This window comes from Gorilla gorilla, chromosome 2 (assembly GCF_029281585.2).
Source record: "Gorilla gorilla gorilla isolate KB3781 chromosome 2, NHGRI_mGorGor1-v2.1_pri, whole genome shotgun sequence".
In the NCBI taxonomy this organism is placed as follows: Eukaryota; Metazoa; Chordata; class Mammalia; order Primates; family Hominidae; genus Gorilla; species Gorilla gorilla.
The window spans coordinates 74,409,688-74,427,604 of NC_086017.1; the positions used below are offsets into that span (position 1 = coordinate 74,409,688).

The following is a 17,917-nucleotide window of genomic DNA, read 5'->3' on the forward strand; positions in this document are numbered from 1 at the left end:
AGCCCTTGAAAAATATTGTTAATCATGTTGAAACATTTTGTTGACCAACTTGCAAAACACCATATTAAATCTGCAATTAACTTTCCTCTAAATTAATTTTTTAATGGTTTCCTCATTGCTGGGTTTCATAATCTCACTTATGGCAAGGCCAAGAATTATTGTCTTGATTAAGGTTTTGACAGCCAGAAACTAAAGGCAACATTTGGAAGAAATGGCATATTATTACACTTAGCTATTAAAAATTATTTCCAAATTTTTGTGATAGCTCAGCCTCCATTTTTTGGTCTGGTGTTGAGAAAATAAGCTTAACATACATCAAAGCCATATTCCTAAGAGGAAGTCTTCTTAAATAATAGAATCATGACCTTTCAAACTTGAAAAAATTATTTTCCAATTAACCTGTAGCAACATTCAACTTTCTCTGAGGCTATTAATGGAAATTTACTATCAAGAATCACACCCAAATGTATTCTGCTGAATGGTAATTTTCTCTCCATTTCAGATTTTAAGAAAAAAGGTAACGATATTTAGAAGGTAACTTGAGAAATCATACTGTTTCAGATAAATCTATGCCAGAGAGGAGAACCATATGTTCACATCAAAGCTAGCTGAACAGAAGAAAATATTTTGGATCAACATAGCTACTATTGTTTGGGTTCAATTGTATTAATTGGATTGAATGAGTTTGTGACCCACAAGAAACCAGACTTTTAAAGTCATTATGTCCTGGGTGTAATGGGAGGATTCCTGAACACAAGTGATGATCCTATCTATAGAGAATGGCCATTTAATGCTCATTAGAGCTACATGAATAATATTTCCCATTGATTACACTGGAAAAGAATGTACTGTAACATGGTAGAGTTACCCCATAAATGATGGACATGTTCAAACATTATCATCATCAATAAACAACAACCAAAAAGTCTTTTGACTATTTCAATTTGGGGTCTTAAATATAAAAGAGCACGTTTCTGGAACAATATATCCAAATACAAATACAGAAAGAATATTGTAAACAAATTCGAGTTTGGTATAGGGCTCAACTATATGCAGAATCTCATAATGTTTTAATAACCTAAAGAAAAATGAAAACATATTTAAAGACTTTTAGAATGTATAAGACTATTCAGGCTACTAAATAAATGAAACCTCTTTTTGAAGCTATTGTAATTGAAAAAATTACTTATGGTTCAATGAAGGCACGGTACTAAGAGCCATAAGTATCCAACATTTAAAAAATCACTTCCTACAATGTTTGATAATTTTTCAAAAGACAAATTAAGACACAGGAAGGTTCAATTATACGATATGTCATTCTGGCTTCTGATTTTCATGATGCAAAGCCAGCTTTGAAACACCACATTCAAAAGTTTCTACATGACTTAAGTGCTCACAGCAAGGTACAAGCCTGCCTTTCTGAATAATGCATTCACAGTAATCTTTGCTCAAAATGAGGTGCACTCCATTGGAGTTAGTTTTCTGTGTTCAACTTTTCTTCCTGTGCTATCTCAAGGGAGGCAACAGTTTGCATAGAGAGCCAGCCAGGCTTGCTTGGAATTCTGAGAGATTTGTGCAGGCACCCCATGAATAAAACAGCAGCAGAAAGACCTCTGTGTGACCCTGGAGGCAGTGATGGTGGTGGTATGTGTATGTGTGTGTAAATCCAAGTTTTCTTGTTCTGTTCAGTACACCTTTTAGTTCGTTTGCAGATGAAAACATCTGAATGGCCTCTGTTAATGTGCTCCCCCCACAGCCATCATCCCACCACCACAGTCTATTCGTGCAGGTTTCAAAGTAGATGTTTTTCGTTCTGAACTCCTGAGCTGGGAGCTATGTTTCATCTCTCTCTACTCCCCACTGTGCAATGCTAGTATGCAGAACTCACTAACTTAAAAGGGGAACTTGATGCTTATTTCCATAGAGAGAAAGAATCTCCATTGAACTTTTGATGTTTAGGGAATCATAATATATACTTGAAAACCTAGAAATAGTTTTATATACTTTCTTCCAGGATTACTGCTGAAATTATGGTGATGACATTAAAGCAGCAATTAGTTTGAAAAACAACTATATAAACCAACTTTTATAAGTAACAATAATAATAATAACACAAACTTTTACTAAACACTATATGCTGGGGTTTCTATACTAGCATACAGTATATGCTAGTATACTGAGGTTTCTCAATTAAATAATTCTTTTTTTTGTTGGGGGGGGGGTTGTCGTGTGCATTGTAGAAAGTTTAGCAGCATCCCTGGTTTGTAACTACCAGATGCTAGTTCCCCCTTATTCCCCTCCCCCCCCAGTTGTGACAAAACTGTCTCTAGACATTCCCAAATGTCCCATGGGGTAGAAAATCACCCCCAGTTGAAAGCTTAGCTCTAGGCTAAGCATTTTACATAAAATACCTCTGATACTTCCCAATAAACCTTTTAGGCAGATAGTTCATAAATAAATAAAACAAAAAAACAGAGATAATCACCCTAACTCAAGCAAAAACAAAACCAAAAGCACAAAGTAAAATTTGTCTTAGACAACGTAGCATAGCTACTGCGAATGTGCATTTGTGATCCCAGTTTTTAAATTGGTGCTAATATGATGCAGTCTTTTGTAGCAGGTCAGTGAGGGTGTGGGTGAGAGGCCTGTCTTCAAACAATTCAATACCAATGCTCATGCTTCAAATACAAACAAAATAAATGGAAAGCACAAAATACTAAAGCAACTCTAGTTCTCCTCACTGACCATGTGCATATGGCTTCCTTAATTTCTCAAAGAACACAAGCCACACATTTGCCACATTTCTCCATTAAACACTTGAAGGACACTTCAGAATGACACCACAATCCAGCTGCTCTAATTATAATTATAAGAAAAGTCCTAATCAAGAATGGATGGTAGATTCCATTTCAGCATTAGCGCTGGAGATCTTTTAAAAATTGATGCTTATTTCATTGAATGTAAGACAACACTGACTGCAAAACACACCATTATATTTTGTAGCACTAAGAAAGACAACAAGGGCTGTTAAGGAAATCATGACATTCCGTAGTTTGTGAAGCCCATCCTGACAACAGAGGTGTTGAACTGTGAAGAAGACCTGCATCTCAGAACTGATGAATGACTTGATTGCATGAATTCATGATTGATTAATGTATTGGTGTGTTACTTTCATTCTAATCTGATAATTTATTCTTTTTATTTTTGATCTTTATTTTAAAAACTCTATAGAGATAGGATAAGTTAAAAAAGTTTTACTGTGAAACACTTTTTGTATCATGGGAACATTGAGTCTTCACATTTGTCAGTCTGAATCAAGAACTTGATGCTAATTTTTATCGTAAAAGTTCATAGGCATTCCTTAGCTCTTGATTAAAAATATGTAAACAAATGAAATGTAACCTTTTCGGAGAGAGAAAAACCCTTTAAGGCTTCAGTAAGGATAATTCCACCCCTCCTTCAAGAAAAGCTGATTTTCTTTACAAATTCAAGATTTCAGAAGACACAGAAGTGAAATATTCCACCTTAAATCTCAAAACAGCAATACTAGCAGAGAGACTGTAAAGATTAGCATGGCTATTGTAGTTTCTATCCGAATATCCTATATATCATATTATCATCAAACCTTTCGATGTGATGAGAAATTAAACCAATTATTTTTCCTACCTTGAAGACAGGATGACTAGGCTGTAACTACCAGCAGAAAACAGAAAGACCAGATATAAAATCTTCTAAATATTGCTGCAAGTGGACAATCATTACTCTTGCTTACTATCACAGTCTTAGGGATATTCTTGTTTACCACTGGATCATTAGGAAGCCAATAATCTTTAATCATGCAGACCGTCTTTCTCCATTAACCACTGGGTCTGATTATTTTCAGGTACACTTCTAAATTGCCCAAATTGAATTTTACCCATGAGGTACTTTGTCTTGCCTGCTTTTATTATTTATTTCTACAAATCAAATCAGGACATTATAAGGCTGGCCACAGACCATTATATAACTGTGTTTACTTGCATTTTCTACAAAGGTGACTTGACTTTTCCGAGCAATCATTTTGAACAGGTGCAGTTTATTCTGGGGAGGCATTCTGATAATCCTATTACCTTATGTTGGCAAAAACCCCCAGGGTTTAAACCTAATCATTTCAGCTTTGTAAGCAATTTTAGGCTTGCCATCAAGATCACATGATGCTGGATTAAAACTCACTCTGTGTTTACCAATAAAGAGCAAAAGATTCTTTTAATTATCCTTTGTGAATATTGGCTTTTAACATGAGCACCATTTACATGCTCTGAACTTAATATTCAGAGGTAAATAAAACAGATAAGTAAAGGCCAAGGAACATAAAAAAAAAAAGTAACAGATCATGAAAGTCCACAAGAGACAAGCTAATTAGCGTGGTATCTTAAATAATGCTAGCTGCAAGCTTTTACATGAATCGAATAGCTCCAAAAAATAAAAGGGATGGAAGTTAACAGATGACAAGGATCACTTAGAAAAACATTAAGAAGGATGACTGGTATGAAATATTGCCTTGAATATGCTCCCCAAAGGAAGGCAAAGGAGGAACTAGCTTTGGCTGGGTATAGATTTTTTTTTTCATTGTTAAATTAAAACAAACAAAACCCCCATGTTTCATTATGATAAAGGCCTTCAGAGGGATGAGGTCACTGCCCTGAGGAATGATGACTGGAGGATATGGAGGGCAGTGATGCCAGATCAGGGCATTGAAAATACATTCAGGTTTCTGAAGGAATTTTCCATTAGTCATATTGAAATGGAGGATTCTCGAATCCTCCCCACATTAATGTACGCTATGACCAAAGCTGCTTTGGTGCCTTAAGAATCAAGATTCTAGGCTCTGGAAGAATCCATGCTAGAGCCCGCCAACCTCGAACCTAGATTCCCATCGATTATCTGGAGTCATCTGAATGATTCTCCACTGCATGGAAGCACCGGAAATACAGTAAAACTTCATTGATTCAGATCAGTGCACCGGAAATACAGTAAAACTTCATTGATTCAGATCAGTGGAGAGAAGGAGCAGCATTAAATACAGCATGTTTTAAAAGAAATTGAGCCTTATTACTTTTAAGTTAGCACCTTCAACCAAACTAAGAAAATGTGCAAGTGTGGAGTTACCAGATCTACTCTAAGGATTTGATATGAATGGCTTTAGTTCACATATCCAGTGTTTATAGATTAAACAGAAGCTTCTAAGGTTCCTGTTTCAAGTTCAACAGGGAAACTCACACCCAGTTCCTGACTAGCTTATGAAATGTTTAGAATTAGTGGAGTCTAACTGTAATCAGTATCTTGGGTACTCACACCCTTCTCCATCCCATACACACATCACACTTGTCCAAACAAAATATTACTCTTGAGAGCCTACTAGAGTGAAGACCCCTGCAAAGCGCTGGGCATTCATGATTGCATTAAATCGTCATAAGAGCCATGTGTAGTAGGCTCAGGAAAATTAAATTACCCAAGGTCATATAGCTAGAAAATAACAGAGAACTCTCTCTTCTGTCCTTCACCTTTTGTAAGCAAGCAAACGGGCAGAGGTATTTTCTAGTACTTTCGTCAATAGCCCTTTCTTCAAGAACCTCCAAGATAAACTGAGACTCAATTTCTGCCAGGTGACCACAGTCAGCTTCAGTGCAGTCTGAGTTAGTAGTTTTCTACGTGGTGATAATGCAATGCCATCAGTGAAGTATTGAGGGGCTGATCTGTGCTCCATCTGATCCCTATTTCCACTTAGAATTCACCCTCACAGCCACCCCTAATTATAGGTATTATCCAAAGCTCCAGAGGCTGGAGCCCAATGTCACACAGCTAGTAAGTATCCTGACTATCTAGGTAATGATTCTCTCCTCCCAGTCCCCGAGCTCCCCTCGGTAAAACCAAAACCGTGCATAGAAACACAAGTGAACACACTGGGGTCAGCCACGTGGCCAAACGTAAGGAAGCAGTCAGTAGAGGAGAAGCATTGCTCACCTGACTCCAAGCGCCAGCTTTCCATTTGGGGCATCTTCCTCCTCGGCACTTTCTGTGCCCATGTGGCTTAGCCAGGTGCTTACAGTAATCACTTTCTAAATGGCTTCCATCTTTTGCCATGCAGTAAACATTTCGTTGTTTATGCCCTCGACCACAAGAGACAGAACACTGCAATATAAAGCAATGGCAAGGTTGTTGTTGTTTTTTAATCACATGGAGTTTGAGAAAAAACCTGCGTCTTGAGATGTTAAGACAATGCCTAACAAGAGTTACCATTCCCCTCTTTTACAGCGCCAGTTTGGATAATATCTCAAGGCTTAATAGGGAAGGAAGGTGGCATTGAAAAAAAAAATGTCCACAGCATTACAGCAGCAATCCTGTGTGGCATTTTTGGCTCACTCAAGACTGTGGGTAAATCCTGAGAACTGGAGCCAAAAATAAAGCTCATGAACCTGAAATTACCATGAAATTCTGATTTTAAGAAGTCCTACTATGAAATAGTGATATATTTCTTCAACAAAATGCCTTGTGATTCACTGACTGGGATAAAGGTGCATTTCCAAAATACAACTATGTTCAATTTCTTAATTAAATGATTTAAGAATAAAACTCTTCAACCATTTTCCAGAGGATAAGCTCTCATTTTCCCAGTCCATTGGGAAGAGGTGAAAAAGGCACGTTAGAAACTGAAAGGTAAGCTAGCAGGTAAGTCTGTGCCAATTTTGGGAGGGAGGCATTACCTTTCAACTTTGATCTGCAGATTCACTGGACTGTTTTAAATGTGACCTTGTCTGACCACATCTGAGAAACCTGACTTTGATTTCAGATTAGGTTTCTCAGAAAGGTTTAGGAATCAAAGTGCCCACGGAGTCGGGACAAAAATTTGATATGACAGCTTCTTGTAAAACAGGCAAGAGGCTGGCCCCAGTGAGTGTGCTGAGATATGCAATGTCCATTGCCTCATTAGTGATTACAGAAGTCATTACCACTCAGATCATAAGCTGCTGGCTCAGGTTTTCAAGACACATTATTTCCCAATATAATGGTCTTGCTTTTTAGAGGGAAACGAATTTAAGAATGAAGAACAAAATGTGAAAACGCAATGAAAACAGATTTCAAGTGTCATTTCCTTCTATTCAATATTTCTTATTTCCCCCACTAACTTTGTGATTTTGTTAAATTACCAACATGCCCGTTTATGCCTAATAAATAGCACCATGTGAAACATGTAACTCATGAAACATATTAACTCAACCACTATTACCAAGCATGCTCGCAGTTATCCATTCATAAATGTACCAGACATGTTTTTCTAGTAAACACAAACCACTATAAAAAGTTCAATAGTTGCTCATAGAGAAATGTGAAGTACGTATATTAATACATTTGGCTTTAATTTTTTTAACTTTAGGAGGTGAAAATATTGCTGTTTTCATTTGAGCTCTAATCTTATGAATATTATGATTTGGAGTAGTCATTCTGAAAATCTTAATGGAGTATACAGGATGGAAGGAAGCCATCCAACTTGAAATATCTATACCAAAACAAAAATATTCATCATTCAACCTATAGTGTTTGATCTATATAAAGACTTTGCGATATAATTCTAGAAGGCTTTTAGAATGAAGTTCCTAGAAGTATCTCCACAAATCTCTAAAAGTGTGCTGATGACTTGCACACAGATAATCCCTATTAATAGTGACCAATTTTAATATTTTAAAACATTTCTCTGAAAAGAAAATAATATAAGGGTTCAATTAGATTTGGAATGAATTCATTTATTTATTTGACAAACATTTATAGAGCACCTACAATGTTCCAGAAATTATGCAAAGTACTAGAAATGTAGCGATAAACAAAATTGACAAGTCTCTGTCTTCATGGAGCTTACAGACCAGTGAGGGAAGCTGACATTAATTAAGTGATGACAAAAATAAATATATGATTATTCATTGAGGTAAGTACTAGGAAACAAACAGGCTGGAATGGTTGGAAGAGGGCTCACTGAGGTACTTCCTGGGGTCAGGCAGCAAAGCTATGAGCTACAATTATGAGTTTGGGTTTTATTCTGCACAAGATGAAAAATCACTGAAGAGTTTCAAGTCAGAGTAAGACATGGTCTGATTTTTGTTTCAAAACATTTACTTTGCCTGAGTAGATCCCAAGTGGGAATACAGTGTGAGTGGAAATGAGAAAGTCACTCAGGAATGCTTAGGTAGGGGAAGTTGGGAGGCTGAGGCAGGAGAATGGTGTGAACCCGGGAGGCAGAGCTTGCAGTGAGCTGAGATAGCGCCACTGTACTCCAGCCTGGGCGAAAGAGCAAGACTCCATCACAAAAAAAAAAAAAAAAAAAAAAAAAAGATGTATGTTTTTGAAGTAGAAATGATGGATCTACTCTAGGGTGGAGAGGAAAGGGCAGTATCAGGGATAACTTTCAGGTTTCTGGTTTGGGCAATTGGGTAGATAGTGATAACAGTTACAGAGATGGGGAAAACTGGGAGATACAGCATTGGGAGTCAAAGATATATTTATTTCTAGGAAATGAGTTGAACTTAAAGGATATAGAATCATGGGTGGTAAAATTTGCTTGACTAGGGTGAAGAAACATAGTTGTGTCAGAGTAATCAAATGAACATGGGTGACCTTAACACAAGTCTATCTGTAGGGACAGTCATTTCAATATACAAATAGTCCAAACAAGCTGTCTCTTAATATATAAGGGAAAAGAGAGTTGTTAGAAATATTAATTTAGTAATCTACTGTGGTCATCAGAAGTTACAGCCTAAAAGTTGGCAACAATCTGTAGAGGAAGAATTGGAAAAGGTACAACTCTCTCACATTTATGAGCCAGGCACTGCCCGAAGACTTTATACGCATCATCTAATTTAATCATCCCAATAACCCAGTGAAACTCAGTAATAGAGATAGGTACTATTAGTGGAGACAATCGGTGTTTTCAGAATGGCATAACCACAATGCTTTATATAGTGCTTCCCACATGACTTCAACACAAATGAATACATTTCTGTTGGAAACAATAACAGCACAATGAAAAATAGTTAAATTATCACCAACCTCACTGATAAAAATTCATCTGAGGTATAACTGACATCTATTGGTAATGGAATGAAGATGGATGAAGTAGCTTCTAAATACAATGCCTTATTTTTCACTATCTGGACTAGCTGCAACCTACCCATTCCAGGGTTTTGTTTTTGTTTTTAAATTTGGGGACTTGACTGGAATTGACTTGGAAAAAACAATGCAGCACTTGCCATACATATTATCTGCCTAATATTGTTAAGATCTAAAGGCAGTTAGGAAATTCTCAAGGTATCTAATCTGATAGCAAATACTCTTCTTTTAATGCTTTCTAACTTACCAGTGAAGAAAAGCAGCTGCTCGTGGAAATGTTCAAATCTAACAGGTTTATTAATGGGCCTACTATGACCTGATAGAGGGGCTATCATTTTGATAATCAAATAAACACAAGTTTCAGCTCTTACATTCTGAGGGAAATTTCCATCAGATCATTTCCAGTCCTTTCTCAGGCACTGACTTTTACATCACCATGTGTCACTGAGACATAATCGTTAAATTTAGTGTGTCACCTAGTACGTGCTATTTATTGGTTACACATCTGATAGTTCTTGCTCTAGGGAATATTTAATTCCTCAAATTCACAGCCAAAAAGCCTCCTACTTTGCCAATAGGACTCTGACTTTTTTTTCTTGGGAAACAACCCAACTTTGTGTAACAGAATGATTTTCCTCCCAACTTTGAGCAAGACTCCCAGACAATGTAATCTCTGTTTGTTACTTAGCAGCACCAAGGTCAGCATCCCAAGTGCCTGGGTATTCAGGCTTTTGTTTCTGTGGGGTGGCTTGAAGGGGATGTTGAAATGTGGTGTTTTGTTCGGAGATTGTGTTAACACTTTTCACTAATTAAGATCTAAGAGCCTGAAATCCTTGCATTTCAATTCATCTGGTGGAAAGGAAACTCAAGACATGGGCCGTCTGTTCTTAACCTCTATCGAGGGCTCTCTCTCAAGCAGTAGCACTGGATATGGTGCAGACGAATTTGGGTTTGGTGTGCTGTCTCTGGTTTTAGGGATGCCCCACACTGGTCCTTTCACTTATACCGAGGAACGTGGTTTCTTAGTTATTGAGAAGCCAGAAAACAGCCCTGGTTTGTCTGCCTGAATGAGAAGGGCTGGAGAACTAAAGAGAATGGGATCCCTGGGGTTGCTGAGGCTGCCAAGGACCTGGACATCCAAAACAAGATGGATTTCTACACAGAGTTGCTAAAGATACCATGAGGAACCAAGAAGGAATAAGAAGGGGAAGGTAGAGGTCAGAGATGTACACAGGATCTGGCCAGAAAGAGGCTTCTGGGTGGGGCTGGAAGATGCAGGGGCTTAGAAAAAGCAGGGGCGGCTGGGTGCGGTGGCTCACGCCTGTAATCCCAGCACTTTGGGAGGCCGAGGCGGGCGGATCACAAGGTCAAGAGATCAGGACCATTCTAACCAACATGGTGAAACCCCGTCTCTACCAAAAATACAAAAATTAGCTGGGCATGGTGGCATGCACCTGTAGTTCCAGCTACTCAGGAGGCTGAGGAAGGAGAATCACTTGAACCTGGGAGGTGGAGGTTGCAGTGAGCCAAGATCCTCCACTGCACTCCAGCCTGGCGACAGAGTGAGTGAGACTCCATCTCAAAAAAAAAAAAGGAAAAAGAAAAAAAAGGCAGGGGCTTAGAAAAAGCACTAGAAGGGGACTGAATGAGGACCAGGACTGCCTGAGTTATAGCAGATGCCTGCTATGCAAGGACTAATGCATGGGCCAGGGGGACAGCCCTAGCACAGTGTCTGGGCACAGTTCTATGTATCTAGGTGATTCCCATCCCCAAGCGGTCTGGATTGATGAGATTCTGTATACGTGAAATATGAAATGGGGGTGCTGACCAACTAGTCCATATTTCCAGCCACAGGACTGGCTGACAGCAGGTGAGAAATAACAAGCACTGAAAGGCCAAGAGAAATGTCATACACAAGAACCTATTACCAAGTTGTCAAAGCTCTTCTGATCTAAGGATTTTTGACAACAGATGGCTAACCATCACTCAGATAGGTGTTTTGAGACAGGAGACTGAAGGAATTACTATTCAAGGCCTTTCCCTTGTGAGTCTACAGACTATGAAAATAACATCTAAATCACTTCATTTAAAAAATATTCAGTTGTATCTTTTCATACAACAACAAACTCTTCTTGATTCCACTCTCCTTTTAACTTTAACAAAACATAAAATCACAGCTCCTCTGGAAAGTATGTCATCAGAAAGGATGCAACGCATATGCCCAAGGTTCAGGACTGCCTTTCCCAATGACAGTGACAAATGAAGTGAATACTGCATCAGCATCACACTGTTGGGGGAGGCAAAGGAGATGCCAGCCTGTACCTACTATTCCACTGAAGAAAGACCATAAACACAAGGATATAGATTTAGTGATCAAAGTTTCAAACATTGCTCAGTGGAAGGCCTGGAAAACCATGTGGGGCTTACCACATGGAAAAAAGATAGTAGCTGCAACTCATACATGTTTACTTGCTGCTTTCCACACTGTAGTCAGTCAGCAAATATTTATGGAAATGAATGGACATATGAAAACTATAGCCATCACAGAGGTGTACTATAAACCAATGTCATGTTTTTGTAAAGGCCGGAATGAAAGAACCACCTGGAATCCGACTCACGGTGCTAATGCTGAACTCATTTGGCACAAGTTATTTAGATTCAAAAAGGCCACCCCAAGAGCACTCTCTTTCAGTTTGAGCAGAACTCCTGAAAATCATACTAGCTACCTTTCATTGTGTTCTTATTACGAGCAGGATATTGGGATAAAGAACACTGGTTTCTCTCATTTAATTCCAACAGCAGTCTGGTGGCTCAGGAGCTATTAGGATTTTTTTTGTATCGATAAGGAGACTGAGGGTCAAAGAGGTGACGTCACTTGCCCAGGGTCATAGCACCAGGAAGCAGGAGAGTTAGGCTTTACATACAGCATGGCTGGTCACTCTGGCTCATGACTTTAATCCCAGAATTTTGGGAGGAGAGGTGGGAGGATCACTTGAACCCAGGAGTTTGAGACCGGCCTGGGCAACATGACAAGACCCCATCTCTACAAAAAAAAAAAAAAAAAAAAGAAAAAGAAAAATTAGCTGGGCATGATGATGCACAGCTGTTGTTCCAACTGCTTGGGCAACTGAGTAAGGAGCATTGATTGAGCCTAGGGGTTTGGGGTTAGTGAGCTATGACTGTGCTACTGCACTCCAGCCTGGTTGAGAGGGCAAGACACACACACACACCGCACCCCTCCCCACACACACACCCCAACCACTTTAATCCTTAAGCTACACTGGAAAAATGGCCTGGTTAAGACAACCAGTTGCTCACCTCTACTTACCCATGACAACAACAGAAAGCAAGGACCTCAGGAAATGTCTCTTAAGACTTTTAGAGTTGCCTGATTCCTCATTCTCCCACGAAGAGAGTAGCTACGCAATGTTAATAGCTCTGACTTTAATGCCTTTTCTCACAACACCTTTAGTGCCTGTGAAGAAAGACACTACAAAAAGCAAACACACAATCCCATAAATAAAGGGCCACATTTCCCCTTGACTGAAGCTACCCTACTTTTCTCTTGGACATTTTTCAGGGTTTATTAACTCGTTGAGGCCTGCCAGATGCCACGTAGTAAATTACTATTTCCATTGACGGGTGAATGCTCTTTACATGGTCAAGAAGGGAAGGCTGCAGGTTGTACATTTTGGCCCCCTGGCAATTCACCAAGGAAAAATCTCTTGAATGCTCAATCTGCAGGGCATCTCAAAGATTATTCTGTCCATCTATTTATTTTACAAATTCAAGACTAGAGAAAAGGAGAGATGTTGTGCCCAAGGTCACACAGCAGGGAAGGAGAAAATGCAGGCTGAAGAAGCTTCTGTCCCTAGCACAGAATGCTGTTTGGCTCCAGTTGCAATGGGGGCCTGGGGCTAGGTTATGGTGTTGTTCAAAAACCACAGCTAACCACGCACTCTGATTCTTTCTCACCCCCAAGCAAGAATGTAACAACCTCTTGTTCCAAAGCACCAGCGAAGAGCAAATTCCAAGGGGTGCTTTGGTGCTGCCACACAGGAAGTGGCAGCTGGGGTGGTGGGGAGGGTGCTTGTCTTCATTTTGCTCTAAAATGTTGCAAAGGTTTGAGAGTCAGACAGGCCTGGGCTGGAATCCTACCCTACCTGTCATTTTACCAAGGTGCCACTAGGGGCAAGTGACTTCACCTCTCTCAGCTCAGATTTGTTCTCTGTAAGATGGGAGAATAGTAGTATCTGTACCCAATATCACTGTGTTACAATTAAATGAGACAATGCATGCAAAGCTCTTTGTGTTTCAGCCAGACAGCATACAAATGGTACATTTTTTTTTGCATCATTACTACTATTATTTCTATTCAGTGGACCCTTTTAAAATATCTCTTAACACGAAGTTTAAAAGGTGAGTTTAAAAAATTTTTGTTAACTAATGGAGTCTAACATTCTAACAGAGGCATTGATAGGTAAAGGTAGGACTTTGGCAAGATCTCATCCCTGTGAATGGGCAAAGTGCTTTTCTTTCCAAAGGTCCCAGAGAAATCAATCCACAGAGCAGTTATATACGTTGAAGATTCCTTCTGTAGTGCCCTTTTCTCTCTTAGAGACTATTACTTACCAGTATTGTCTCTTCTCACCAGAGTAAGGAGAGGAAAGATGCTATATCTGAATGCCACATCCCTTTTCTACTCCATCATTCCCTGCTTACACTTAGGTTTTCTCAAGAACTCCTGCGTTTCTCCCTTGTCTCTTGTTATGCCATTTCTTTAAATGTCCTGAGCCACAGAAGCAGCGTCAATGATAACCATTACAGAATCCACAGTCACTCACTTCCCTGCCACGCCCTGCTCTGCTGTGAGAGTTGTCACAGTCCTTTGTCAAAAAACATATCTCCTTATTGGCAATGAACTCACTTAGGGGAGGTTTTACAGGCTTCTCACAAAACAAGAATGGCTCTGAACAGTGGCAGCGACAACCAAAATATTGAGGAAAAATGGAGAGAAAGCTTTACCAGGAAACAAGGGCTGTGACTTCAGGGCGTAAAGCCAGTGTTGACAAGGCCTGCCTGATGGCTGTTTATGTCTGGGACCACCCTGGCACTTATTACCATGAAAAGGAGCTGAGAGCGCCTGAGATTGGCAGGGAACACCAAGGAAGAAAGCGGATGTGGGAGTCACGGTCATCCCAGCCGGATGGGGCATTAGGCCATCCTCCCATCCCCACTGCCCCCCAACACTCCAGCCTTTGCAATGCTACAAAGGTCTAAGAAAAGGAACCAAGATTCACATGTCAACTCTTGGAGCACAGTCGAAGGCTGCTGTCAATATGAGAACCAAGTAGGTGGCCCTGCATATGCTTAGTAAAGGAGATGGCAGGGCCAGGCAAATAAAGGGAGACAACGAGGGGCTCACATCTTCCACTCCCACCCCATCGCCCCCAGGAATATGGGGGACAGGGCTCTCCAGTTCCCCAACCTTCGATCTCACAATGTAACAACTTCATATTAGAGGGGAAAATAAATTTTAACATTAAATGTAGCAGTATATGAAATTAGTTATGCAAGCTATGAAACCCAAATTAGGGCTCTTTTTGTTCTGCAAGAGTGGAAATATTTTACCGTTGTCTTCCCCATCAAGAAAGAAACAAAAACCAAGGAAATCTGCAAATGTAGCACCTGGTGAATTCTATCATGGCTATATCCAGGGGTACCCTGGGGAACTGATGACAATAATCACCAGGCAGTGTTACCCCTCATGTGGGTAACAGGGCTCTATTACCCTGTTGATTCCTTATTCCCAAACACATTGCCTGTTTTTGTAGGACTTCTTTTCCCTTTCAAGGTTTACCTGGTGATTATTTGTAACCTGACATCAGCAGAATAATGATGTTCACATTTTTCAGGAAAGAGGCGAAGATAATACAAGGACCCACTCTATGCCTGCCATGGGATTATTTATGAAAGCCGTCTGGAAGACAGGGAGGGCGGTGGGTGAGAAATTTGTTCCAGAGGTGAGTGAAGTTGTGTCTGAGTAAGTAATTGGTGGGAAAGCTATGACTGGTAGGAACAGTGACCAAAGTTTCTTGGTACTCTCAAGGTGGACTGTGATTGAAGGCCTGGACTGGAGAGTTCAAGGCTACCTGGAGATGTCAGTCTGCTAGGAGATGACAGTGCTGGGGCAGACCCACTTGACATGACTTATGCTACTGTCAAAAGCAGTCAGGGGACAGAGCTGGAAAGCTTCAGCCACCTTCTGAAACGCTTCTGTAGAGAAGCGATCCATGTACCTAACCAATGTCTGCCCCTTGGATCTTGCTCTCTTCCCAAAGAACTATCTATGTGTCAACAAGTCATTTAAAAGACACCAGGACACAGTTAATTCAGTTGCTTCCTCCAGTCTTGCTTTCTCTGCCTGTCTGGCCCTTCTTCTGTAAGCTCATTGTGAAAGGAGCATCTTTACAGGCCAGCATGTCAGGCAGACTATCCTGAAAATTGTATAACATTTTTGGGAAGCAGCTTATGTAATTAATTTACTTGTGGGTGGGTATTAATGCCAACTCCAGAACTAAGATTTGCATACGTGTCTGAGCCTGTATCCGGAGAAATGTATCTCAGCAGCAGGGATAAAGGTCATTTTAACCATTATCAAATTAGATGCCATCCTCCAATTTAGCATTGCTCTATCGGGAGTTTGGACAGCACACAGTCACTCTCGATATGCATTATTCAAGTCCTTTGTGGCTTTTCTTGTCTCCTCTTCCTGCCTTCCTTTGGTTAAAAAAAAAAAAAGGCTCAAAAGTACCACTATGAAAGGACGGGATGAGCAGTAATAACCAGATAAAATGTAAATGGCTCACAGCACAGAAGACTTGGCATTGAAAAAGGCTAAAATTACATTTGATGGTTTTCTGCAAATTCAAATGATTCCTACACTACTCTGAGATGTATTCAGATGGAAATCAAAAGATTGAGGCAGCAGGGTGTTAGGACAGTCAGACCTGGTCTGACTGGAAATATCTTTCTTTGTTATTTTTGGCAGGATGCTTAACCACTGCAAACATCTATATTCAATTCTGTTTAACAGAGATATGAAGTGATGACGCCTACACATCTCAAACTTAACATGTTCAAAACAGAAGTCCTGCTCTTCCTCCACAAATCTGTTCTTCCTGTAGGCTTCCCCATTTTAATCGGTGGCAACTCCATCCTTTCACTTGTCCAGTCCATAAAACGGGAGTCATTTTGACCCCTTATCTGACTCTTGCACCCCATAGTCAACTCTCAGCTAATCCTTTGGCACTATCTCAAAAATTCTTCCAAATCCTACCACTCCTTACCACTTCCCTTGTGACCACTGTCATCTGAGCAATGCTTTCTCTCATCTGAGTTACTACAATGGTCTTACCACTTCCATCTGTGTTCCTCCTGTACCCTCTGCTAAATTCAGAAGCCAGAGTCAACCTTTAAAAACAAATTCATGTTCCTACTTAGTGCCTCCACCCACGTTTTCACTGCCAGTCCCTTCCTATCTCAAAGTGAAAACAAAAACTCCTTCCAATAGGCTAACCCTCCTTTCTCTACTTGCCCAACAGTCTGCCTCCATGTTCGTCTCCCTCAGTTTCATCTGTAATTTCCTATCCTATCATTCACATCCTCTGTTCTAGCCACATTAGTCTCTTTGCTATCACTAAGAGATGCCTGGTGTACTCCCGCTTTCAGGCCTTAACCTGTAATACTCTTCTCCCAGATACTCACATGGCTTCCTTTTGTATTTTCCCCTACGTTTGCTCAAATGTCACTTTCTTAATGGAGACCTCCCTAAACCTCCTTTTAATTAATTTAATTAAGCTCTAAATTAATTTAATCTAATTCTCACCTACTCTTCTATGCTATCTCCTATCCTTCTTCCCTAATTTATTTTTATCTATGGCAATTGTCATCTTCTTTCATAATATATATTTGACTTTTTTGTTTTGTTTGTGATTCGTAGCTTGTCTCCACTCTCCACTAGAATGTAAGCGTAATGAGTTCAAAGGTTTTTGTGTGTTTTTTTTCACTCCTATATCCAAAATGCCTAGAATGGTACCTGGTTTATAAAAAACGCTCAAACATTTATGGAATGTCCAAATGAATGCATGAAACAAGTGAATAAATAATATCCAATAGAACCTAGAACCACTTATCTCGCAAGAATAAAGATTAAGTAAACATTCTGCACAATGCTCAGTTTATTGTTAGAACCAAATAAATAACAATTGCTGTCTCCTGTCTCTTATATCCATTCAGTCCAAAACTAGCCACATATTCTTGTGGTTTAATATTTAACAACTCATATCTACAGAACTAAATGCACAGGTGACATCTAAAGGGAACATTATCTGAGAATATCATATAAAACAAGCCGACGAGGCAGAAGCTAGGAACTCAGAATACTACACTGCCCTGTAAATGCAAGAAACATTGACAGTGCATTCTTAGCCACTGATCCCACCACATACCCTGAGTGTCATATAATGTTGTTTCCTCTCCCTGAAGATGTCATCTTAGAGTGACATTTTTTGTCAGATGGGTGCAAAAATGTATGTGTGTGTGTGTATATATATATATATATATATATATATATATATATATATATATATATATATATATATATGAAAAACAGAATACAATGAAATGCAATACTCAAGAATGGGTTTTATCCAGGCCAGGTATTTTCTTTCTTCTGGCTGGAAACATCTAAAAGCATAAAACTGAAGATTCACTCTTC

The 17,917-nt window shown here is 39.6% G+C and overlaps 1 protein-coding gene and 1 long non-coding RNA gene across 4 annotated transcripts in view; one reads left to right on the forward strand and one right to left on the reverse strand.

The window, feature by feature from the left end:
* Positions 1-17,917, reverse strand: part of ADAMTS9 (ADAM metallopeptidase with thrombospondin type 1 motif 9) — a 172,612-nt gene that overhangs the window by 46,705 nt on the left and 107,990 nt on the right. For both annotated transcript variants that reach the window (XM_031009301.3, XM_031009302.3), the window contains one exon: positions 6,004-6,171. In XM_031009301.3, coding sequence (XP_030865161.3) covers positions 6,004-6,171 — 168 coding nt within the window. The remainder of the gene's footprint in view (positions 1-6,003; positions 6,172-17,917) is intronic.
* LOC109026334 (uncharacterized) overlaps positions 1-17,917 on the forward strand; it is a 32,570-nt gene that overhangs the window by 1,378 nt on the left and 13,275 nt on the right. For both annotated transcript variants that reach the window (XR_008678716.2, XR_010132865.1), the window contains exons 2-3: positions 6,295-6,708; positions 15,054-15,161. This is a non-coding gene — a long non-coding RNA (uncharacterized lncRNA). The remainder of the gene's footprint in view (positions 1-6,294; positions 6,709-15,053; positions 15,162-17,917) is intronic.